The sequence below is a fragment of the Temnothorax longispinosus genome, chromosome 10, assembly GCF_030848805.1.
Source record: "Temnothorax longispinosus isolate EJ_2023e chromosome 10, Tlon_JGU_v1, whole genome shotgun sequence".
Lineage (NCBI taxonomy): Eukaryota > Metazoa > Arthropoda > Insecta > Hymenoptera > Formicidae > Temnothorax > Temnothorax longispinosus.
This window is the reverse complement of record NC_092367.1, coordinates 1670022-1692512: the sequence shown is the minus strand read 5'-3', so window position 1 is coordinate 1692512 and position 22491 is coordinate 1670022. Positions and strand designations below refer to the sequence as shown.

The window sequence follows — 22491 nt, the reverse complement described above, 5'->3', positions numbered from 1 at the left end:
AGAATCGACGAAAAAAATAAGTAATAGTAGTGATTTATTGAGGTACAAAATTACATAATGAAAAAAAATAATTCAAGTTTTAATTAGATATAGTCTTATAATATTTTTGTCACGTGACAATTTGAGTAACAAGCCTCCAACTGATAAAATAAACATTTGTATCTCCAGTGCGTATTTCCTGAATCTATTATAAACGCCTACCGTACATAGATAAACGATTTGGAGAAAAATCAACCATCACTTTATGACTTTATAGAATTACCCAAATTAATTCGGATAGATGGTCGGTGGACGCTTTTCGATCCAGCTTTTGATGGCCGGTAATTCCTCAACCTTCTTTTGGAGTTGTTTTAGATTCTCATACTTCTCGACGATGTCCTCATTCATCATATGGTTCAAGTAGTCCAAAAGACCGACGAAAGTGAGATCGGCCCACGTCAGAGTACCGCCGACAAAGTAACCGCCATTCTTCTTCACCTGAGCGTCCAAACGCTCCAAATAATACGGCACCGTCTCTTTGGCAGCTTTAAGTTTTTCTTCTTTAGCCTGTTCGTTACTCTCATAGAAGAAACGAGCAATATCTAATGCAAGCAAAAGAATAATAAGACAAATAAGATAATGACATTTAATCATTTCAGTAGATCGAATTTATAACGCGAATGTAGAAAAAAACCTGTTTCTTCTCTATATATCATTATGTCGGAATAAATCTGTTCACATTATCGAAATGTGAACCTATTAATGTTGTGATTCAAATCTGTTTTAAAAGTAAATCTCCGCTCCCCTGGTAAATAAAGTAATCGGAAAAATATAGCGTAAGCAGTATGTCATCTACTCACTGGCGCGTAAATCGTGTATGGTGTCAACGGTCGCATCGATTTCCAGAGACTCCCAATCGTTTTTGCCGGCAAGACCACATTGCTTCGCCAAGTAACGGCAAATAGCTGCGGACTGATCGATCTTCTTTCCGTCTACTTCAAGCACGGGTACTTTGCCGAATGGCATAGCTGAAAAAATGATATTAAGACACATGAATGCAAGGTGCTGTTAAAATTGAATAAGATTTATAGAAAAACCATCTCGATTATTATTCATTCAAATCTACAAAAATTGGATTTTATACCTATAACTATAACAATTGTTTATATGCATACATTAAAGAGTTTTGACAATTAATAATTACACAATTAAAGATAAATACAATTACATTTCTAAGTTGAGTTTGGCAATACAAATCTTAATTTTTATTTCTATGACAAATTTTATTTTTCTGCTATACAATTCATTAAAATGCTCTTCAGCCTTTTATATAGCTTTATGATACTGAATGGTTTGTCTCTCAAATCTTATGGTTTCTCGACGATTGATCGGCTAACATGAACGACACATAATTGATTTTCTTACATCAACAAAGAAATCTATCTACGTTGAACCATGCAATAAAACGACAGTATGTTTTTCATCACGTGAGAATACAACGCATCGTATTTACCTAGCAATATCAATTATCTTGTACAGAACATTACAATACGTAATAAAAAATAGAAGATTCTATTGTCGAAAGAGATAACATTTATTTCTGGTTGTCGTTTACAAGCTAAATGAAGAAATTGAATGTCTCCTAATGTATAAAATGTGGGATAATTCTTACATTAAAATAATTTATGTTTAAGAATAAAAAAGTACATAGTAATGGTCAGTCGGCATTCCAGAAGATAATGTAAGATTTTTGACACGTCAACTATTCGTAAATCGGATTTCAGGAATGAACAAGCAGGATTAAGTACACGATAGATAATCGCTAACAGAGACATATACTATTAATATTTATCAGCTGTACTTACTCGGCTTAAGTTTTGGCCAATCTTTCCTATCGAAACGTTCATCCACAAATTCGATGCCAGCATAGTTGAACAAAAATCGAATTGGCTCGGCCAATGCCGTGATGGGGAAGTAAATCAGCTTGTAGGAAGGCATGTTGCTGAAAGAAAAGCACTTGTTATTCTTCTCTTCATCGTCATCATAATTCTAGATTAGAAACATGAGGATATCTCAAAGGCGGAGAATATGTTTCAATATTTTCTGATCTTATTAAAAAAGTTTTGTTTACTGAAACAAACTTGCAGCTTTAAATTTATTTTTTATCGATATTTAATTCTAGTATATTTAATTCTTTAATTCCAATTTTGATTTATATATATATATATATATATATATATATATATATACATATGTGTAAATTAAAATTGTAACGGGACTTCAAAATCAATTTTTTATCGGTATCATCTTCATCAAATGAGTACAGTTTTTCGTATCTTTCTTATCTAACGAAATACATAACTGGAAATATTGCATACATAAAAGTTTCTAAATATAGCATATGGTATTCATTCTCTTGCAACTTTTAAACATATTGTGGATAGGGATGTAAAATCTACAAAGAAATGCAAAACATCTGTTTGAAATATTCTGTATGGGAAAAAGAATTAAATGTGTATGTTTTTAATTAAACGTGACATACCCTACAACTTTCAGACTTTTAAAATATGTTATTGTTATTAATCACGATTTATTATACTTTATAAAATATTATACGCTTCCAATATATTATGAAAGACGCCATTATTGAGGCGTTCCCCTGTCCCTGACCATTCTGGATTAAGCCGGTTCTACAATACCTTGGCGATGGCAACTGGTTGTAGTTGAAAAGTGGTTATTTCTGATTGCCGATTGCGTTGCTGTCGCTAAAAAAGTTTAAAAGTTCGCCAACTCTCTTTCGACAACCGCAATCGACAAGCGCAACGTGGAAATAAACACTTTCAAACTAGCAGTTGCCATCGTTTGCGACGTATTGTAAAACCGGCTTTAATATATGCATATACGTACACATGTATTTCTGTTTTCTGTTGTAACACGATACTCTCCGAAGGCGACGATTGTACCGAGTCATTCCCCGAATCAATCTTGTCATAATTGTTGCTTCAGCACGATGATAAAACGACTATAATTAATCCGCTTTCACAAGCGTCACTAATTTTTTGCCGGTCACTATTTTCGTTAGCCGGGCGCCGGGCGGTGACCACGAAACGCCCTTACGCGAGATATTCGACGTAATATCACAATATTTATGATCTCGAATTAGTTAAGTTAAATCTCTATCTAGTTTAATCTAAAGGGATACGATAGTGCATAAGTTCTACTTACAATTTAGAGAATTCTACGCAGATAAGAGGCGTCAACAGTAATGTGCTGTTACAGTCACCAATCGATGATGTTCGACGGCAGACTACCAAGGCCAACTACTGTGTGCTACTGTGCTCGTGCAGCGTGCTCACTGTGCTTTGTTTTGAGCACGCCAGCACAGCCTCCTAGTGTACGTAGGTAGAAGCTCCCCACTACTAGACGTGGTCTGCCTTACCGACACACATACATAGATATCCGTGAATCCGTGCGTGCAGCTAAAAGTCGAAGCTCACCCGGCTCACCGAAGCGAAATTCGTGCGGCTTCGGAAAGCGAAAGCCGAATGATGTGGAATGATGCGAAAGGCGGGAAAGAATCGGCGCGCTTTTGCTTTTCGAAGTGGCACGAATCTCGGTTCGACAAGCTCCGGTTTCAGATACACTGATATGCAGTATATATGCACTCATGCAGTAGTCACATATCTCCTCTCTCTCTCTCTCTCTCTCTCTCTCTCTCTCTCACAGTAGGGTATAAAATATCTTCCAGCCTTATATGAAGGCGGAGACGAATTAGAGAATTAGAATATTCTAATTAAGAAAATATATATTTTATATTCTGTTTATATTTCTCAACAATATCTCACGTGTGACAAGTCTCTCTTTGTAATGAAAAATTTAATCTATATATATATAGATTAAATATATATATATATATATATATATATATATATATATATCGATATCTATATAGTTATATAAATATAGAGATCTATTCTATATAATATATCTATATCTATATATATATAGATATCTATGTAGTTTTAACCACAGATTTATTTTTAGGACACAATATATGGATGAGAACGAAAAAAGTTGACGAAAAAATTTCAAACGTATAATTTTTTTTTTTTATTTATGTGACGAAGTTTCCCAAGAATTAAGATGTTATCTTTATTCAAAATGTAGTCTCGTGTGTAATTCTGTTTTATAATTGCAATTTTGCATCGCACTTGTAAAATTTTAGAGAGACGCGCATTATATGTGGAAGATGTAATCGTTAGTTACGCGGCTTGTTCTTATTTTGATTGCGATGAGATTTTCCGCATAACGACAGCGATGGTACGAGATATACAAGTAGCAACGTGTTGTATAATTAGTAAGGAATCGCAACGGAAAGATTTATGAGAGTTTAAAAATGACTTCGTGCATTTATGGAGCTTATAGTTTGAGTTTGCGTATCTTTCGTATCTACCGGCGTGCACAACTCATTGCATTTCCATATTTTCTATCTGAGATTGAGATTCTAGAATCGATATTTAATTAAGCATTTCGCTATATATGGTATAACGCAACAACAGCAACAAGAACATTCACCGCGATTAAGTTGATTCTCCAGAAGTATTTACTTAATATCAATGTAGATGGTTGTCCATTTGTATCAATCCGTTCTAGATAAATGAGAAAAAAAACGTCATTTAAATAGATAAGAATAAAATTTTAGAATGGAATATATACCTATAGACAAAATAAAATATTATAAAAGTTGATCTTTTCAAAAAGTCTTTAACTCTTGCATTCCTAAATTATTTAACAGTTATAAAAAGAAATATTTGTTTGTATTTTTGCGCATTGTTACATATGATAAATAAACAATTCGTGAAAACATTTTTAAAACATATAATTAAGGATTTTTCGTAATGGCGCTAAATAAAAAGCAATGACATTTTACGTTTTCAAAAAGTTTTTAAATACATATGAAAATAAATGTGCTTCCTATACAATCGTAAAGTGCTATTTTTACAATCATTCATGCAAAACTATAAGGAGTTAATATATTATAATTAATAAGTAGGGGGCGGCATTGTTCGACTGATAATCATTATTATCTCTGATAACATTATCAGTCGAACAATGCTACAGTTTTGACGAGTCCTTCGACAATCGAACGACTAACGAATATGTCGTTCCAACATACATACTTATATTTTAATTCTTTGGATATCAACGCACAAATTATTTTTTAGATGTGGCGTAGTTTGGGCATTATATGCTGAACTAATAAATAATTTGTATCCATACGCTTGAAAAGGACCAAAATCACGGTCGAAACGTAGCGTTTTTTAAATAAATTTGGCCAGTTGGGTCGAGTAAACGACACTTACGCTGATTTTTTCAATACACACTGGCGATTTAAAATTCTAATTTAATTGAGTAAAGGGTTGGGAACGTCCCTACAAAAACGCCTTGCAACCCTGAGGGGAGTCAATAAACGTTTTTTATTATAATTAATATTCATAGGTATGAAAATATATACTGTAGTAATATTTTATTTCATAATTCATAATACGTAGCTATATAAAAACAAAAAAGATTTAAATATAAAAAAGATAAGAAGCTGTAGTTGCATATACATACAAATGCAAAATTAAATAAAATATTAGAATATTAAAATATACACGATTTAATTATACAACTTTTAATTACAACATTGTTTTAATGTAATAAAATATTTTGAATATTACTGAACGCCGGCGAATATGTTAACACATATTAACACATATATATATTATATTTATCTTATCAGAATTACAAGCAGTTCTGGATCTTCTTAACATAAATGATGTTTTCATTCTCATTTAGAGCAATAGATATACAAATGATACGTCATCTTTTCACTTTGATTTATAACAAAGAAAGATATTACTTTTATGTATAATGTCTCGTGATGTAACAGATGCGCAAGTGCTGTCTGCTCACTTATTGTACATACTTATAAATGCTTTTAACCGTTTCAGATTTCCTTACAAAGCTTTTCGCGTTCTAAAAATAAAAAATATGAGTTTTAACTTATTGTCCGTAATTTATTAGTAGATAATGAAATTTTACCATGATTAAAAGTGGAATAAATCAACATATCTGTAACTCAATATTCAGCACGATTATAATGAGGCTATGATTATAAAATCCACCAATATATACGTCCTGATACGTCATTCTCTCCTCAGTCGCGTAGCAGAAGTGGAAAGTCTTCTTAGACTGTTGCGCAGTCGACATCAGTGTTTTCTCGTAATTAAATGTCGTTGATCTGTTATCAGTATTTGAGCTGATGAGGCTGCCGTGAGTAAATTGAACAATTACGAAACAGGTGTCATAACCGTAAAAGCGGTCATTTAACTATGGCTGCGGACATGTTCGAACTCTGTGCCTGCGTGGTGATCTTATATTTACTTTATTATTATTTCACCGCCGACTTTGACTATTGGACATCGCGCGGGATTATTGGACCGAAACCCGTCCCGCTCTTCGGCAACATCGCCGAATTCATGCTGGGCAAGAAATGCATGGGCGATTTCTACAAAGATATTTACGACCGATACCCGAAAGAGGCCATGGTGGGTGTGTTTTTGAGAGCGAATCCCGTGCTCATTCTGAGAGATCCTGAGTACATCAAGCAAGTGCTGATCAAGGATTTCACCATCTTTGCCGAGCGGGAAGGAATTGTTTATGAAAAGGTATAATTCTTGAACTTTATACAGGCATGTAATAGATAATTATAACGTATAATTTAATAATTTAATGTATAGATATATATAATACATATAATAATATATAATAAATAAAATAGAGAAGCGACGAACTATATGAAAAAATAAAATAAAACGTGATATAAAATATACCAAAAATAATAATTTCAGTATAATTATTTAAAATATAGTTATTTTTAATTTGTTTGAGATCGCAAACTTTAGCATCGCGACGAAGTCGCGTTCGGCTGCATGTCTGCACATGCACGCCTGCAGTAAATTCAGTAAATTAATATTCGCGTGAAATGCCGTTCAAGAATTGTCACGGAAATATTCGGTATAGCATGGATCTTTCGGGATTAACTTTCCAGAAACTTTAACTTTGTTATCAATAATAAAGTCAAACAACAACGCTAGAACAAAGGAACGATCCATGCTATACACAAAGCACTCGAAAACAGGTGACGACCCCGTCGGGTCACCACGTGAAAACGGTGACGTCAGCTCCATGATGCGAGACTCCGACGGCCAATCACCCTCCCGAAATTCTGCGAAATCTGCAGGGAGGGAGTTTCGCCTCGGAGGAGTTAAAAGGACCGCCGCTGCGCCGCGGAATCGATTTCGCTCGCAGATCACCGCTAGTATCTTTATACAACCGCTTTGCTTTACCGCTCATCACCGCTTTTCGCACCTAATTGCTATATCGCCGCTTCGCCGAGCTAAACTCTGTGCGCGCTCACGGTATTTTGCCTGAAAAGGAAACTCGTGTAAATAACTGTACATACATTGAACATTAAACTTTGTATTTCTGTACTTGCTGTTCCTCTCCGTTTCTTTTGTGGTCGTCCTCTACCGCGCGCTATCTCGCGCTACCGCGCGCTCTCGAACAAATTTGTTCCTCTCTCTTTCTGTTTCGAAATGTACGTATCATAGTTATAATAAATAACTCAGAAAATTATGAGTTGGAAAGAATGTCTCTTTCTCTCTTCAGCACGAAGCTGAACTGATGTATAAGTTTTGGGGGGATGGAGCAGGCGTTGATCACACGAAAACTTTTGAGAGAAAACTTTCTAACATAATTCCCGCTTTTTGATACACTGATGCATAATTTATAGGCCGAACCCATGTCCATGCACCTCTTCATCCTCGACTCTGTTAGATGGCGACCATTAAGAACGAGGCTCTCGCCCGTCTTCACGTCCGGGAAGTTGAAAAACATGTTTCACTTGGTGTTGAATTGTTCCGATCACTTTGAGCAGTATCTGAACGAGACAGTGTCTAAAGACGGTATCGTCGAGTGCCTGGATCTGACGTCCAAATTCACCGTCGACGTGATTGGATCGTGCGCTTTCGGCCTCGAAATGAACGCGCTGAAAGAAGAAAATAATAAGTTCCAGGAAATAGGTCATAAGATCTTCCGTTCCACTCCAAAGACCGTGTTTAAAACCTTGCTCAGAGAAATTCCGTGGATCTACAAGCACTTAGGATATATCTTGGACGACCATGACGTGACCAAGTTCATAACGAACATTACCCGCGACACTATAAAATACAGGAAGCGGAACAACGTACGCCGACACGATTTTATCGATACACTTATCGATCTCAAGGATAATCCTGACAAGCTGGGCGTTAATAGTAGGATTAACATTTTTTTCCATCTTTCGCATCTTACTTTATCAACTTTCAAATGCGTCAATATGTCCTTAATTCTCCTTAATTTTCTAAAACATGCTTATATTCTCTCTCGAGAGAGAGATAATCGAATATTCATTGACGAAGCGTTACTAACAGTATAGATTAATGTCTATTTCTTCCTTAACATAAATTAATTTTAATATATTGGTTTAACTCTTACTTTTTCTTTTTCCAGCTGTAAGAATTATAAAAAAATAAAAAGTAAATTAAACAGAGCTTAAAGTTAATCAACATTGATAGAAATTGACATAAGAGTCACGGAGATTAATATTAAAATTATTATGTTTATAGATGTAACGGATGAATTCATTGCTGCCCAATCGTACGCATTTTTCGCAGCTGGTTTCGAGACATCTTCTTCTACAATGTCCTATACAATATATGAGTTGGCGCAAAATCAATCAGTTCAAGAAAAAGTTCGAGAGGAAATTAAGGAAATCCTTAACAATAATAACGGAGCAATAACATACGATAACATCAAAAAGATGAGCTATTTAGAAATGGTTTTTAAAGGTTTGTTTATATCCCTCAAAAAAATAATTCTGTAGTAATTCAAGTTTAAGTGAGTCAAGTTTATCTGCAAACATTTGCAAATTTACACATTCCTTTTCGATAAGATCTCCCAAAAGTGAAAGGCGATAATTTCCGCCAAATATTTTTCGAACTTCGATAAACTCGATTAAATATTCGAAAATATCTTTCTGTTAAGTCAAGTGTTTGTGTTACCTTGCAGAGACTCTCAGGAAATATCCACCAGTAATGTATCTCACGAGGAAACCTGTAAGGAATTACACTTTTGAGGGGACTAAAATCGATCTACGAAAGGGACTACAAGTAGTTATACCTATTTATGCTATTCATAATGATCCGAATATTTATCCAGATCCGGAAGTTTTCGATCCCGAACGATTTAGCGCGGAAAATATGGAGCAGAGAAATTCCATGTATCATTTACCTTTCGGAGATGGTCCAAGAAACTGTATCGGTAATTTAAGAAACTAAAATAGATTGATTTTTTCTTAAATACGCATACGCTCATTTTACACATGTGCACGCGCGCGCACATGCACACATAAGCACTTTACTTGAGAAATAATTGAAACTTTATGCGCTATTTTTTTAGGAACAAGGTTCGCCGCTAATCAGACCAAGATTGGTCTAATTAAAGTGCTAATGAATTATAAAATAGACGTTTGCGAGAAAACCCAGATTCCAATTGTCCATGCTCCGCTGAGCTATTGGATGTTGCAAACAACTCACGGTATATATGTAAAATTGACCAAGCTCGCCTAACAGGATAATTACAACGTCATGTGATTTGTATGTATTGTGCTATATATATATGTATACTTATTAGTAAATTAAGCAATGCAAAATGATGTATGGACGTGTCGTGGCCGCCGAGCCGAGCCGAAAGCTACGATGGCACCGTCACTCTTGGCAGTCGGCGAGGCTGGCGAGGCACGAGGGCGGGATGGCCTCTCTCAGGTTTCTAGTTTCTCTCTGGTAGGGAATAAAATATCTTCCAGCCTTAGAAATTTCACAGAGCACATTTTTTTATCGATCGAATACTGCACAAATTATCTCCATAATTTAACTACTTTTACACTTCTCTTTATTTAGAAAATATATAGAACATTATCAACTTTTATTTAATTGTAAATCATCAAAGAGACCAATGAAAATTAAGATAGCATGGTATAAAATGCACTCAATTAATCATTTTAAAAACCATGCAAGTAATGTAGAATTTAAATAGAGAATTAAATCAGCGCGCGATATATGAATAAGTTTTAATTTAAAATATAATAATTTGAAAAACGAATAAACTGTATGAGTGCAAAATTCATTTATTTAATCATGTTGTATACATGAATTAGAATAATTAGATCTTCAAACTTGCTGAATATATGTCTGTTACGAAATTTACAAAAATTGTTTTCGACGCAGAACAAAACTTATCGTAAGAATTCGTGACTGAACTTTGCTCGATTCGATGGGCGAATCACGCGTGCATGATGATTACACCGATCGTATATACAGAAATAACAATTCGATGAATTAGAATGTAACCATTATGTTATCAAATATTTCCATATAACAGTTATACAGGTCAATAAGAATTCTGCCGTATATAAAAATTCTGTATAATAAAAATTTCTAATAATCGTACGTTACAAATATACATTCCATACCCATCTTCCCATATTGTGTGATGTGTACAATACAAAACATATACTTATTTTGATGATTATTGAAAGAGAAAGCAAAATATATGCTATAGTCGAAGTGTAAAATATATCTTGACAAGTATCGTTAAAAAAAGGAGGGGGGGGAGGTATTTATCACAGTAGTCTTGATTCACGTTCACGCTCGTACGCGTTCCTAAGTGTGAAACATCTGGCCGATGATAGAGAAGTTCCTCACGGCGGAACTCATCTCGGCGATGTCGACATTCGGGTGCAGACCCGACGCGGAGACGACCGTGGTCGCGTTAGCCGCCGCGTGCGCGTTCATTCGCTGAACATTGTCCATGTAGCCCTTGTTCGCCTGTACATTCAGAGTGCTGTTGATGACATTCAGGTGAGCCTGAGGCAGCGTGGTGATGATAGGAGCGACTACCGAAGAGGTGGACGCCATGGAAATGCCCGCGCCGGTGGTCTGCGGAGATTGACCGTAGGGAACCTGCTGTTGCGCGTTTTGCGGGAGCCCCGGCTGATAATTATTGTACTGGGCCTTGCACTTCTTCTCGTGAACGAAGAGACTGCCGGAGTGGCTGTACGCGGTGCCGCAGATCTTGCACGCATACGGCTTCTCGCCCGTGTGCGTGAATCGGTGCTCCTTCAAGTACTTGAGTCGACGGAACGACTTGCCGCAGGTCTTGCAGTGATAGTTCGCCTCGCCGGTGTGCGTGGTGATGTGGGCCTTGAGGGTGCACGATTTCGCGAACGCGGCGCTACAGTAATGGCAGACGAACGGCCGGTCGCCCGTGTGGGTCCTCTCGTGATTGATGCAGTTCGAGTTGGAGGTGAAGCCGCGGCCGCAGTACTTGCACACGTGCGGCTTGTAGCCCGTGTGCGTTCTCATGTGGAACATGAGGCCGGTGTTCTGGCGGAACGTCTTGCTGCATATGTGGCAGAGGAAACGCTTGAAGTTGGCGTCTTGCTGCTCCTTGGCGCGCTCGTGAATTCGCAGATGCCGGTGCAGCTTGATCTCCTTCTCGAACGACTTGTTACACTCCTCGCAGGTGTACGGCTTCGACTTCTCGTTGCTCTTCTCCTGATCCTTGTACGCGCAATTGCACACGGTGCCGCAGCTCGCGCAGCCCTCGTCCTGTCCGCCGTGCGTGTTCATCTGATGCTTCATCAGGGACTTCTTCGTGTCGTACGACTTTCCGCAGACTCCGCACGGGAAGCCCTTGCCCTCGTTATCGGAATCCAGCTCCTCTCTTATCCAGGTGTTTATCAGCTTGATGGCCGACTTGTCGTCCGGCGGCTTTTGCGGCTCCGGGCACGCCTTGGTTTCGTCGTGACCGTACCGATCCATGTGGCTCTTGAGCCTGTCCTGCCGGAAGAACTTCATGTTGCAGACGTTGCAGACGTACTTCTTCTCGTCGTGCACCAGCAGATGACGTTGGAGCGACCTCTCGGTACGATAACTCTTGCTGCAGTGTTTGCAGCGGAAAAGCGACGCGTTGTCGAACGTCGTCTCGGTTTTATCATCGCTGGAGTCGCTATTCATCATATCCGAGTCTCTTTGTTCCACCCTTGCATTGTTACGTTTTCTCAGCTCCCTCGTCGTGCCGTCGTTCTCACTGTGTAACTGACCGTCGTGCGCCTGCGTTTCTTCGTCCTCGTCCATCGTAAGTGGCGTCTCAAAGGACTCTGGATTATTTTCCAACTTTCTCTTGTCCCGTATCTCTTTCAGGATGGAAAAAACATCCTTGGGATAGGCCTTCTTGTGAGTATTCAGGTGCCTGACCATGGTGTCGATCTTTCTGAAACTCTTGTTGCAGATCTTGCACGACACCGGCTTCGGCTTCTCCTTCGTTCTGTGCAGATTAACGTGCTTACGTAATTTATCCAGACAGAAGAATTGCTTATCACAGCTATCGCATTTGAACTCTTTATCGTTATGGGTCGACGTGTGTCTGTCTAAAGACTTCTTACTGGAATAAAATCTATCACATTTCTGACATTTATATTGTAATTCGAGCTCGGACGTTCTCTCCATCCTGCCGTGGACGTTTCTCGCCTTCGTCTGACACTCGCCGTCGCTGCTCTCGCGTTTGACGTTCACGCTCTTCTTGATATATCGTCTCTGTCTCTCCTTGTAATTCTTCAAATTTTCTATAGACGTGACCCTTTTAAACATAGCTAATCTCCTCGTTCTATAAAGATCCTTTTTAGCTATTTTGTCATGTTCTACCTGTTTATATCTACTGCCGCAGTCCAAATCCATATCGCTGTCTACTAGAACATCCTGCTTGATTTGTTCGAAAGCGTCTGGTATTTGTCCTTGTCTCATGACGTTTGATTGCAAGGTATTCTTCTCTATGTTAACGTCACTGTCCACACTTAGCTCTGTATTATCCTCCGAATTGATTGCACCCAAGATAAGAGATTGCTCAGTTTGACAACATTGATCCTGCAAAGCAAAAGAGATACAGTTTGACAGTGCCTGAACGGCACTGAAATTATAATTTTACTCGTATAGAAGCAAGGTACTACTTTTGTAGGAATGCAGTTGCCGGCGACGTCTGTCCTCGAGGCTTTCCCGTACAGCTTCCTGAGTTCAACGTCCGCTTTCTGACATTGTTTCCTCAATTCGTAGGCGATGTTGACTTTTATCACGCACTCGAGGCAGATGTTAGCGGGCAGGCCGTCGTCTTCCAGGACCTGGATAAGAAAAAAAAAATTGTCTCGCGGTCCGCATGCGAGGTAAACAGAAGGTGCAAGTGGAAAACAAACCTCCACGCCGCAGCATAACTGCAGCTTCTCGGACAGCCCAGAGGAGGAGTCGTCGGGACCGTCCCAGTTCCTGCGGAAGATGCACTGGTTGTTGTGGTCGACGGTCAGGCAGACGCGGCACAGGCTGGTGTCCGGATTCATCCGCGTCAACATCCCGCTGTCGATCTGCATGGGAAACGTGTGCGGACGAGCTTCCTCCCACTTTTCTCCGTCGTCGTCGTCGCCGCTTCCGGGGAAGCACGAGTGGGCCGAGCGTTCCAGGCTTGGAACAACGTTTTTTCACGAACTCGGCGATCCTCGACGCGACGTCATCGTCGGGGACTCCGCAATGCTGACCGCCACACAAGCACGCGTCGTCGCTGGCTTCTCTTCTTTTTCTTCTTCTCTTCTCTTTCCCCTGGTGTGCGTCCCCTGGACGCGGTAGTAGCCTCTTCAGCGCGGCCTGCTGTCGCTCGTTCGAACTAGGCTGTCAACTGCGGTTGTGGTTAGGTTAGATTTTCTCGGCCCAGTTTGACATTTCGAGGCATGTTGTAGCCGACATCCCGGCCCATATATAGTTTATTCGTCGTCGTTATGCCTGTAAGTTCTCACACCTTGCGTCAGCATGAACGTGCGGTGTCTCAAAGTAAATGCAGCAACGCGGGGCGTCACCCCGTTTAACATAACCAAAGTGTGGTGTCACTTGGTGTCACTTCTTTCTCAGCCCAGATTTCTACCGTTATCTCTGTCTCTATTCAACATTCGCTAAATTAAACATTCTCGCGTACAACTTACGTTACTTGGATGACAAACAATCCTCGAATACGGAATAGTAACGCCCAACGAGCGTGTTGCACAGTTTAGGATCAACCGGATTAGTCATCCGTCTCGTTTGTGATACCCTGAGTGTCTCCTGCTTACTATTGTTTAAATGTTTTAGGCGTATCATTCGAGTTTCACGAAGAGCCATGGCACCATCGGGAACATGGCGTTGCTGCCGATCAAAACCACATTCAGGGGTCCCGCGCCACCTTTCAACAACAAAGAGCAGGACATCATCGACGAGGCGTTATATTTCTTCAAAGCAAACGTGTTCTTCAGGACGTACGAGATCAAGGTAGTACATGTTAAAAGCTCAATTTTGTCGCGAGACAATAATATAACTCCAAGTGTCAAATTGTGCTTTGGTTGCAGAGCGAGGCCGACAGAGTTTTAATCTACATCACTCTATTCATTACCGAATGTTTGAAGAAGCTACAAAAGTGCGCGACCCAGCCACAAGCCATGAATGAGATGTTTTCCCTTGCTATCTCCAAATTTGACGTCCCCGGTGATCCTGGCTTTCCCTTGAATTCTGTATACGCCAAACCAAGCAGCCCTGCGGAAGCTGGTGAGTACCGAACTCGTTCACGTGTAGAAGTTAGTAAATAATAGTAATCAGTAAAGATCGTACGTGTATTTCCGGATAATATATAACGTTACTTTCAATTTTCAGATCTTATGAGGCAGTATCTTCATCAAATCAGGCAGGAAACGGCTGCTAGAATTGTTGAAAAAGTATACGGCGAGGATGGGAAGCCGAGCAAATGGTGGCTCTGTTTTGCAAAGAAGAAATTCATGGACAAGTCGCTGTCTGGACCCGGTCAATGAGTTATTTCCTTTATAATTGTTTTGAAAATGTGCATGATTGAAAAATAAAGCGGTTAAAAAAACCATTATCCGTTTCTCGTCACGCATTTTCACTTTGTTTTATTACAAATGCTTTTATAGAAATTTCGCGCGATCACATACGAATATGTGGTACAGAAAGGGAAACACGATACCAAAATTTTACAAGTTTTAGGAAAGAGATATTTATTTTTTTTACAGAATACGCCACGATATTGATACAACGTAAAGCGTAGCAATAAAATGATGTATCTTGCATTGCGGAGGTTACAAACAAAATAATTATCGCTTTCTGCGGAGAGATAATGTGTTTCGCCTCTTCCAGGCCGCACGGCGCGAACCACCGATCGTTTGCGAATAACGATGTCCTTTACCTAATCCACGAGAGCTTCTGCCGGCGGAAGTTTTACCACGGAGCTCACGGTGCTTGTGCACGGCGTCGCATACCCAATTTACCTTAGGATCATTGCGAATTGCCTGAAACAAAGGGAGATGTTAAAAACGTGTGACGAACAAATCCCTAAAAAATAATTCTCGAAATTTATGTTGTGTTCAGACATCCAAGGAAGATAAATAATCATGTAATCGTTCATTGGTGATATTAAGTGTCATCATATCAAATGTGAAAAAGTATATCGAATATTTGATATATCATCGGATATATAAAAGTAATAAAATAATAATTTTACTTTTTAAGAAACTTTTAAAAGCTATAAATTGATTTTGAATATTGACCTTGTGGGCAGGATCGATCAGAATAACTTCATAGTATTTGTACGAAGAGTCCTGAGCTACCCAATAGCTGTTCAGTACTCGCAGTCCACCGCACCGGCGGCCGACGCGTTCCTGCAAAGAAACATTCTTAGTGAAGAGACCTGTTAAAAAGAAAGGTAATCTTCGAACTAACGTCGGCTTCAGACATCCAAGGAAGAAAAAAAATCAACGTTATTCATTAAAAAAAAACTTTTGTCATCATTTTTAAAAGTATAATGATAAGATTTAAGATTCTGTTCGGTTGACGTTAATTGATATTAATAAAGCTATTATTTCTGCATGTCTGTGATCAGAGGTACAACTGTTTCCCCATTCTAATGTAAGAGTGGTGCATGGTACAATTCATCATAGAGATTTCCAAGATTCTTTTTGCGCAATTTAACTGTGCACATTTAACTGTGTAACATCTTACCTCGGCAACCGACTGCAGTTTCCTGGTTGGTTTCAACTGATTGACACCGTGGCTCTTGGGCTTGCCATATGTCGCGCCTTTGGGAACTGGACGCTTGCGTCCACCGCGGCGCACGCGGATTCTGAAGATAACGAAGCCTGCACAAAAAAAAGATATCGCGTTTATTTTCCATTTGCGATTATGTACTCGTCGCGTAAAGTTAATTCGTCAAATATATCAGTAGACGTTAGATAGGTATTAGTCTCTCCATAAAACTGTCAGAGTGGTGCACGTCCAAATTCATCATTTAATGTTCACGTAGAAATTGTCATGCATTCTGATGCTAGAATAAGGTAGTTCGGTATAACTGTATAATCACATTGAAAAATTCCTCATCAATTTAGATGTGAAATAAAACTGATTCAGTCGTGGAGCCATATGCTTTCCTCGTGAAATAAAAAGTGTACAAGACATCTAAAAAAGAAATAATTCAGCAAATTTATACGATGTCTCCACGACTGCTATAAATTACCAGAATACCTTGGCGCTAAAAACAAAACTGTTTTTTACTGTATGCACCTGAGAAGCAGACATCATATAAATGTTAAATTGTTGGCTCTTAAATATCTTTAAAACTGGATATCGGTAGAACAGAATATTTTTACACATATGTATGCTTTTCATCGGACGAACAATCGGCCAGATTCTTACCTTGCTTGGCTTTGTAACCCAAACGGCGGGCCTTATCTGGTCTGGATGGTCTAGGAGCACGGTGCATCTTGGTCAACTGGCGGTACTGCCAGCATCTGACGCGCAGCAAGAAGCGGAGCACGTCGCTCTGCTTCTTGCGATACAGTTCCTGCATATACTTGTACGCACCCATCGCGAATCCCTAAAAGGTACAAATAATGAATACATGATTAGAATGCGTTACACGTGATTCCTGAGCTACGAAAATTTCATTTGAACAATTCTCTCTCTCTCTCTTTCTCCAACGAAAAGCGTGCACGTTTGAATCGTTATTTTTGTCGGCGATGCTTCGCGAAGCGCGTTCGAGGAAGAGAAACGTCGAGCACGAGTGCGGACTGCGGCGGGCATCTCCTCGAGGTTAGCGTTTCTGTTGCGGCGAATAATAATCGAACGACGGGAAAATCGACGAAAAATATGAAGGGATCTCGAATCGGGTAGTCCGATGAACAATCTGCCCGCCTCCCGACGCTCGTGAAATCTAGGATGTCTGTAATAAAACGCGATTTCCAACACGTATCACTCACCCCACGCGAGAACAGAAGGAAAGAAGTCCGGCTTTCGCTGATGGGGGATGGCGCCGATGGCGGCGCTCTACAAGAACAAGATGGCGCGTGCTCCACGTCACTCCCAGAGACCTCTGAAATGCAAGGCGAGAATCGCGTGCGCGAACATCCGTCGATATCCGAGACAAGATGGCGGTCATAAAACATTACACCGGTTGTTGCACTGACATAACAGGTCAGCATGACGGGTTGCCCATTCGTGCAGGCGCGCATGGTCGTTCAAGATATATGTATATATGTATACATGAATGAATATATGTATATGCGATTTATGATTCCCGCAAAAAGATTACCCAGACTGTATCGATATGCAGAATCTGGGTCAAGCTCAAATTTATGTCGGAATGAGAAAGCACGTCGTTCTTATAATTCTGACCCCAATTATATATCTACTAACGCAACGCGAAAGCACTATATGATCTCCAATTTTGATAATAAAAGAGCATGTTCTATGCTTTTCATAAACTTAATTATATAATTACATATAAGAAAATTCTCCTCTCAAATATGATATACGAATTCACTACAAACTTGGCAACCAATCAAATATATATTATCGATAACGATGATAGGAATTTTTGAAATATGCAAAAGACATTTTACAAACAACGTAATAAAAATTATTTCCAAGCAGATTGGTAATTTTTGAAAAATTATTGAAATTTTATTATATATTTTAAGTAAAATTAATTATGCATATTTTATTGTAATACATATTAATATTTTTTATTATAGTAGATATATTAATCAGAAAACTCGCATAAAATTCTTCGTAATATATGTTATCTCAACAACTATCATGATTTTCAGAGTAAATTCTAAGAGAAAATTCTCTCTGTGTACATACAATTCCCTTCATTTTCTTCTTCTTCTTTTTTTTTTTTTCTTTTTCTTCTTCCTTTAGGCTCTAATATAAATTTGTTTTTATTCCATCTTTCTCACTTTTTATCATTGTTTTTCTTGTTACTTATATTTATATCTAATAATAGATAAAAAAAAGTTTCTGTTGATATTTCGTCATATCTTAATTCTCATACCGCGCGTAATAGACAGCTATTGTATTTTTAGAAGACATGCATACAAATAGGTACGCTTATATTAATTATTCATTTATTATAGATACCTATAAGAAGACTGTAAAAGAGATATATTATTATATACGCAGATTTTATTTTTTCTTCTTTATAACTTATTTCTGCAATCTCCGATCTAAATTTATTTGCAACCCCTTTTTTTCATTATTACTTTTTTTTCTTTCTTATTTATGTTTGATAAGAAATAATTAAAGAGATAGTATTTTCTGTTAATATCTCGTCATATTTTATCATATCGCGCGTAATAAATCGCTACTGTATTTTCAGAGAAGACTGAAATGACTATAATTAATTATTCATTTGTTATTTAGATATACTTATATATGTATAAACAAACTGTAATAAGAGCATTTTTATACGTAGATTTTACTTCTTCCCTTCATAACTTTTTAATCTCCGGTCTGAATTTACTTTCAACCCCTCTTTCTTCATCATTACCTTTTACTTATTTATCTCTGTTAACAAAAGAGATAGATGTTAATATTTACTCTCATGTGTGATGCGTAATAAATTGCTACTATATTTTTTAGATAACATGAAATATTCCTATAACTATTATTAGATATAGTCCTTACAGAGGACTAACTTATACGCAGATTTCACATTTTCAGAATTCTTTAAAAATGTATACCTTTTTTAATTTTAGAATAATTTCGGATAATTTCTTTCATGTCTCTCTTATCTTTTTATCTCCTTATTTTCGATTTTATTCAAACATTGTCCGTTCATCTCAATCATTATTTTTTTTCATTCATCAATTTTTTTTTTCGGAGCGAAATTACTCAAGAAGCATCCATTCCATTGCATTCCTTCCAACAACAATCTCTCGTTCTAGCGATGATAAATTCTATCTCTTCTGCAATTCTAAATAAAGCAAGAGAATATATTTCAACGTCAATACTAAAATGAAAGGGAAAAGAAGAAAGAAAGGGAAATGGCACGTGAAACATGACGTTGCTGTGTAAGAAAGAGACCTACGTGTCTACCACGTCCACGTCTTTGCCGTCTCACCTGGTTGCACCCCCGTGGAAGAGTCCGCGTCTCGACGAAACGGCGCGGTCGCAATATCGAGCGACCCGGTGACCTCTCCGGCCGGTGGAATTGATTATTTTCAGGAGAGCGCGAGAGAGGTCCCCCCTTTGAAATGTACGTAGCGTCGGCTAGGCATGACGCCGGGCTAAGGTAGTCCGTCATGGAGAGCCGCTCGGGCAGCATAAAGGACCCGATGTATTATCCGGAGAACGACGGCACGTCGAGCGGCGGCGGCGGCAGCGAGCAACAAGACAAGAGCCAGCGCAGCTCCCTCAACAGCCAGGAGATCAGCCTGGACGACCCCAACGCGCTCAAGGTACCGCGCAAATTCATCACCAACTGGCGGCAGGCGTGCGACCGTACCAAGGACCGGACCAAGGACCTTCTGAAGAGATGGCGAACGACCAGCAGCAACGTCGACGAGATCGCGATCGCGCCCGTCGTCGTCCCCGAACAGCTGGAGCAGCCCAGCTGGAGCGTGCACGTCTGGAGTGAGTAACTCTCCGAGTTATGAGTCTCTCGAGCAAGCTTCTTAATTTGTTTAATTAATCGCGGCTTAATCCCGCAGAGTCGTATTTTCTAACAGTACTTAAAAAATCTTTTTATCAAATTTTGGTTCAAAAATTTGATTTTTTATTTTGACAAGATAAGTATTATGAAAAATATCAACTTTTTTTACTTTTTTCTAGATTTTTTTATGAAAAAAAGGAAAGTTAACTGTTTAAGTTAGAAAGTATAAGTGCTTGAGTGAATAACAGATGATGGCAAATCTCTTTAAGGCATGAAAAGATATATTCGCCGAAATAATACAAATAATATATTAATTTATTTTAGTAATGTCGATTTATTCCATTAAATATTTAGTAAATAATTAAATTGTTATTACTGCCTAGTTAATTTATTTAAATAATATATTCATATTATTAATCAGTTTTCGTTATTCTCGTGGCAATGAGATATACTGATAGCCTAAATTAAAATTAGTTATATAATGAGAATTATCGTGATTTATAGCGACCTGGGTGAGCCGTTTTCCGAGTGACGACAGTTTATCCGCCTTTGACTTCAGTAAACTCGGAGGCTCGGAGGCCTTAGCTCTCATTCAACGTGATAAATTCACACACTTTTTTACGCACCTCTTAGACCACGACAGAGACGGTTACATCAGCAGGAAGGATTTTACATTATTTTCCGAGGTAGTGTTCGCTTTGAAAAATAAACTCGATTTTTACGAAACTTATATAGGAGTAATATAAAAAGCTTGCTTTACTTTCTCTTCTACATTTCTATGAGAAAAGAAAAGAAATCTATAATGAAATCACACAATAGATTTGTAGATTTGAACCAATATATGTATACAAAATTTTATTGTTTTTGATTTTGTAATTGCATTTCTATGTAACAAAGTCGAAAAACGTCGAGTCTATCTAAAAATAGCACTTTTTTTCGCCTCAAAAAGCGTTTGAGAAGATTTGCGGACTGGTCGTGGAACGGTCCGGAGTACCTGAGGCTTCTGGAGATCGAGAATGGATTCGCCGGATTGATCCTTCAGAATAAGAAAGGGCCCGTGGAGCCGGATAAAAAGATCAATCTCGAAGATTGGCTGTCCTGGTGGGCGCAGATCGTCGCACCGCCGGACGGTGCCAGTTACAACGATATGCCATTCTGGATCAAAGTCATGCCCAGAGTGTTTTTCCTCGCCATAAACAGCTCCGGGAACGGGATGATCAGCAAGAAGGAACTCGCGGCCTTCTACGGATCCGTGGTCGGTCTGGACACCGACAGGATAAACAAGTGCCTGGACATCGCCTACAGCTCTATGACTTCGGTTAGCTAAGTCCATAAAATAGCTTTCGTGAGCAATTATCGATCTAAAGTACAATTTGAGTACGGCTAACTTTTCTGTGTAAATTAGGAAAATATTTTTTTACTCCTTTATCGCGAAAACTTAAAAAAAATAAATAAAAATGAGGAAGAGCTTAAGATTTGTAAGATTAAGAAAAGTCATAATTTTATGAGATAAAAAATCTTATAGATTTTTTTTCAATTCTTTATTAAATTCTTATTACTTCTTCATAAGAAATTAATTCGAAATTTATTAATAACAATAGAAAAAAATTTGTTCCAGAATGGAGATCATCCTCTCGGCTGGGCGCAGTATCAGTTAGTGTTCGCCAATTTTCTGTTCGGCCGCGGCCCGTTCGGCCCGGGAGAACATTTCCTGGGCATGACGGACTCCTGCATGATTCGCGGTAATACCATACCGTTCCCGATCGATTATTCCGCGATGAACACACCGCGGGACAAATTAGAGGTGTACAGTCCCCATTGCAAAAGCAACAGGCGAAGCGTCGTAGTCTAACGGTGAAGTCATCGTGAGAGAGAGATGAGAGTTCCTTCTGATTAGTGATGCAACGTGCACAGTCATTCCTCGAGTGCCTAATACCGTGTATCATATATGCCGTACATATGTTTGATATGAATTTAGTCAATCGCGGAAAGATCTCGATGTGAAAAAGGATTGAAGGAAATTATAATGTCCATTTTGCACAAGTATTTTGCAACGTACCTACAAAAAGAGTTCGATGATAAGAATTAACGGTACCGCATCGTAATACACCGTCACACTGCCATTTACCTTATGGGAATATTATGTGTATATCCCTCACACATAGCAAACGTGTGTCTAATTTTAGGTAGAATATATGTAGAACACAAAGAGAACTTATATAATTGATTTAAGAAATAAAAGAAACACGCAATCGATTAACGTCGAAATTTTCGCCAAGTGTTTATCTCCACGTGTAGTAGAAAAAAAAGGACTATAATTACGTACTTACAAAATTTATTTCAAGCTCTTGGCACTTA

General features: G+C 38.5%; 6 protein-coding genes across 6 annotated transcripts; 3 read left to right on the top strand and 3 right to left on the bottom strand.

Moving 5' to 3' along the window:
- Positions 1–17: 17 nt before the first annotated feature.
- LOC139821078 (glutathione S-transferase-like) lies at positions 18–3359 on the bottom strand. The gene is made up of 4 exons (XM_071791825.1): positions 3205–3359; positions 1845–1981; positions 840–1007; positions 18–581 (listed from the first exon to the last, which is right to left on the bottom strand). Exons 2-4 carry the CDS (start codon positions 1975–1977, stop codon positions 268–270), a joined length of 615 nt encoding a protein of 204 aa, XP_071647926.1. The 5' UTR covers positions 1978–1981; positions 3205–3359; the 3' UTR covers positions 18–267.
- Positions 3360–5853: 2494 nt separating this feature from the next.
- LOC139820340 (cytochrome P450 6a2-like) lies at positions 5854–10574 on the top strand. The gene is made up of 5 exons (XM_071790522.1): positions 5854–6692; positions 7820–8342; positions 8694–8915; positions 9136–9387; positions 9526–10574. The coding sequence occupies exons 1-5, from the start codon at positions 6357–6359 to the stop codon at positions 9693–9695; spliced, it is 1503 nt and encodes a 500-aa protein (XP_071646623.1). The 5' UTR covers positions 5854–6356; the 3' UTR covers positions 9696–10574.
- LOC139820335 (uncharacterized) lies at positions 10235–13631 on the bottom strand. Its single transcript, XM_071790512.1, has 3 exons — positions 13373–13631; positions 13133–13300; positions 10235–13049 (listed from the first exon to the last, which is right to left on the bottom strand). The coding sequence occupies exons 1-3, from the start codon at positions 13541–13543 to the stop codon at positions 10788–10790; spliced, it is 2601 nt and encodes an 866-aa protein (XP_071646613.1). The 5' UTR covers positions 13544–13631; the 3' UTR covers positions 10235–10787.
- Positions 13632–13811: 180 nt separating this feature from the next.
- Arpc3a (Actin-related protein 2/3 complex, subunit 3A) lies at positions 13812–15082 on the top strand. The gene is made up of 4 exons (XM_071790533.1): positions 13812–13951; positions 14292–14468; positions 14546–14741; positions 14847–15082. Exons 1-4 carry the CDS (start codon positions 13946–13948, stop codon positions 14999–15001), a joined length of 534 nt encoding a protein of 177 aa, XP_071646634.1. The 5' UTR covers positions 13812–13945; the 3' UTR covers positions 15002–15082.
- Positions 15083–15188: 106 nt separating this feature from the next.
- Rpl15 (ribosomal protein L15) lies at positions 15189–17598 on the bottom strand. Its single transcript, XM_071790531.1, has 5 exons — positions 17459–17598; positions 16896–17076; positions 16206–16342; positions 15755–15865; positions 15189–15496 (listed from the first exon to the last, which is right to left on the bottom strand). The coding sequence occupies exons 2-5, from the start codon at positions 17065–17067 to the stop codon at positions 15302–15304; spliced, it is 615 nt and encodes a 204-aa protein (XP_071646632.1). The 5' UTR covers positions 17068–17076; positions 17459–17598; the 3' UTR covers positions 15189–15301.
- A 2062-nt stretch (positions 17599–19660) lies between these two features.
- Positions 19661–22389, top strand: LOC139820344 (uncharacterized). The gene is made up of 4 exons (XM_071790528.1): positions 19661–20114; positions 20638–20819; positions 21083–21451; positions 21752–22389. The coding sequence occupies exons 1-4, from the start codon at positions 19784–19786 to the stop codon at positions 21983–21985; spliced, it is 1116 nt and encodes a 371-aa protein (XP_071646629.1). The 5' UTR covers positions 19661–19783; the 3' UTR covers positions 21986–22389.
- Positions 22390–22491: the final 102 nt, after the last annotated feature.

What these genes read in the sequence shown, in the direction of transcription:
- LOC139821078 (XM_071791825.1), bottom strand. Translation starts at nt 1,977, where the DNA reads ATGCCTTCCTACAAGCTGATTTACTTCCCCATCACGGCATTGGCCGAG. An exon ending in TTGGCCAAAACTTAAGCCGA is followed by an intron (nt 1,008 to 1,844) that starts GTAAGTACAGCT and finishes TCATTTTTTCAG; the next exon opens with CTATGCCATTCGGCAAAGTA. An exon ending in CATACACGATTTACGCGCCA is followed by an intron (nt 582 to 839) that starts GTGAGTAGATGA and finishes TGCTTGCATTAG; the next exon opens with ATATTGCTCGTTTCTTCTAT.
- LOC139820340 (XM_071790522.1), top strand. Translation starts at nt 6,357, where the DNA reads ATGGCTGCGGACATGTTCGAACTCTGTGCCTGCGTGGTGATCTTATAT. An exon ending in TGACAAGCTGGGCGTTAATA is followed by an intron (nt 8,343 to 8,693) that starts GTAGGATTAACA and finishes TTATGTTTATAG; the next exon opens with ATGTAACGGATGAATTCATT. An exon ending in TGGTCCAAGAAACTGTATCG is followed by an intron (nt 9,388 to 9,525) that starts GTAATTTAAGAA and finishes CTATTTTTTTAG; the next exon opens with GAACAAGGTTCGCCGCTAAT.
- LOC139820344 (XM_071790528.1), top strand. Translation starts at nt 19,784, where the DNA reads ATGGAGAGCCGCTCGGGCAGCATAAAGGACCCGATGTATTATCCGGAG. An exon ending in CTGGAGCGTGCACGTCTGGA is followed by an intron (nt 20,115 to 20,637) that starts GTGAGTAACTCT and finishes CGTGATTTATAG; the next exon opens with CGACCTGGGTGAGCCGTTTT. An exon ending in CCTACAGCTCTATGACTTCG is followed by an intron (nt 21,452 to 21,751) that starts GTTAGCTAAGTC and finishes AATTTGTTCCAG; the next exon opens with AATGGAGATCATCCTCTCGG.
- LOC139820335 (XM_071790512.1), bottom strand. Translation starts at nt 13,543, where the DNA reads ATGCAGATCGACAGCGGGATGTTGACGCGGATGAATCCGGACACCAGC. An exon ending in AGTTATGCTGCGGCGTGGAG is followed by an intron (nt 13,301 to 13,372) that starts GTTTGTTTTCCA and finishes TTTCTTATCCAG; the next exon opens with GTCCTGGAAGACGACGGCCT. An exon ending in GCAACTGCATTCCTACAAAA is followed by an intron (nt 13,050 to 13,132) that starts GTAGTACCTTGC and finishes TTTGCTTTGCAG; the next exon opens with GATCAATGTTGTCAAACTGA.
- Rpl15 (XM_071790531.1), bottom strand. Translation starts at nt 17,067, where the DNA reads ATGGGTGCGTACAAGTATATGCAGGAACTGTATCGCAAGAAGCAGAGC. An exon ending in GGGTTACAAAGCCAAGCAAG is followed by an intron (nt 16,343 to 16,895) that starts GTAAGAATCTGG and finishes TTTTTTGTGCAG; the next exon opens with GCTTCGTTATCTTCAGAATC. An exon ending in TGATCGATCCTGCCCACAAG is followed by an intron (nt 15,497 to 15,754) that starts GTCAATATTCAA and finishes CCTTTGTTTCAG; the next exon opens with GCAATTCGCAATGATCCTAA.
- Arpc3a (XM_071790533.1), top strand. An exon ending in TCAGGACGTACGAGATCAAG is followed by an intron (nt 14,469 to 14,545) that starts GTAGTACATGTT and finishes CTTTGGTTGCAG; the next exon opens with AGCGAGGCCGACAGAGTTTT. An exon ending in AAGCAGCCCTGCGGAAGCTG is followed by an intron (nt 14,742 to 14,846) that starts GTGAGTACCGAA and finishes TTCAATTTTCAG; the next exon opens with ATCTTATGAGGCAGTATCTT.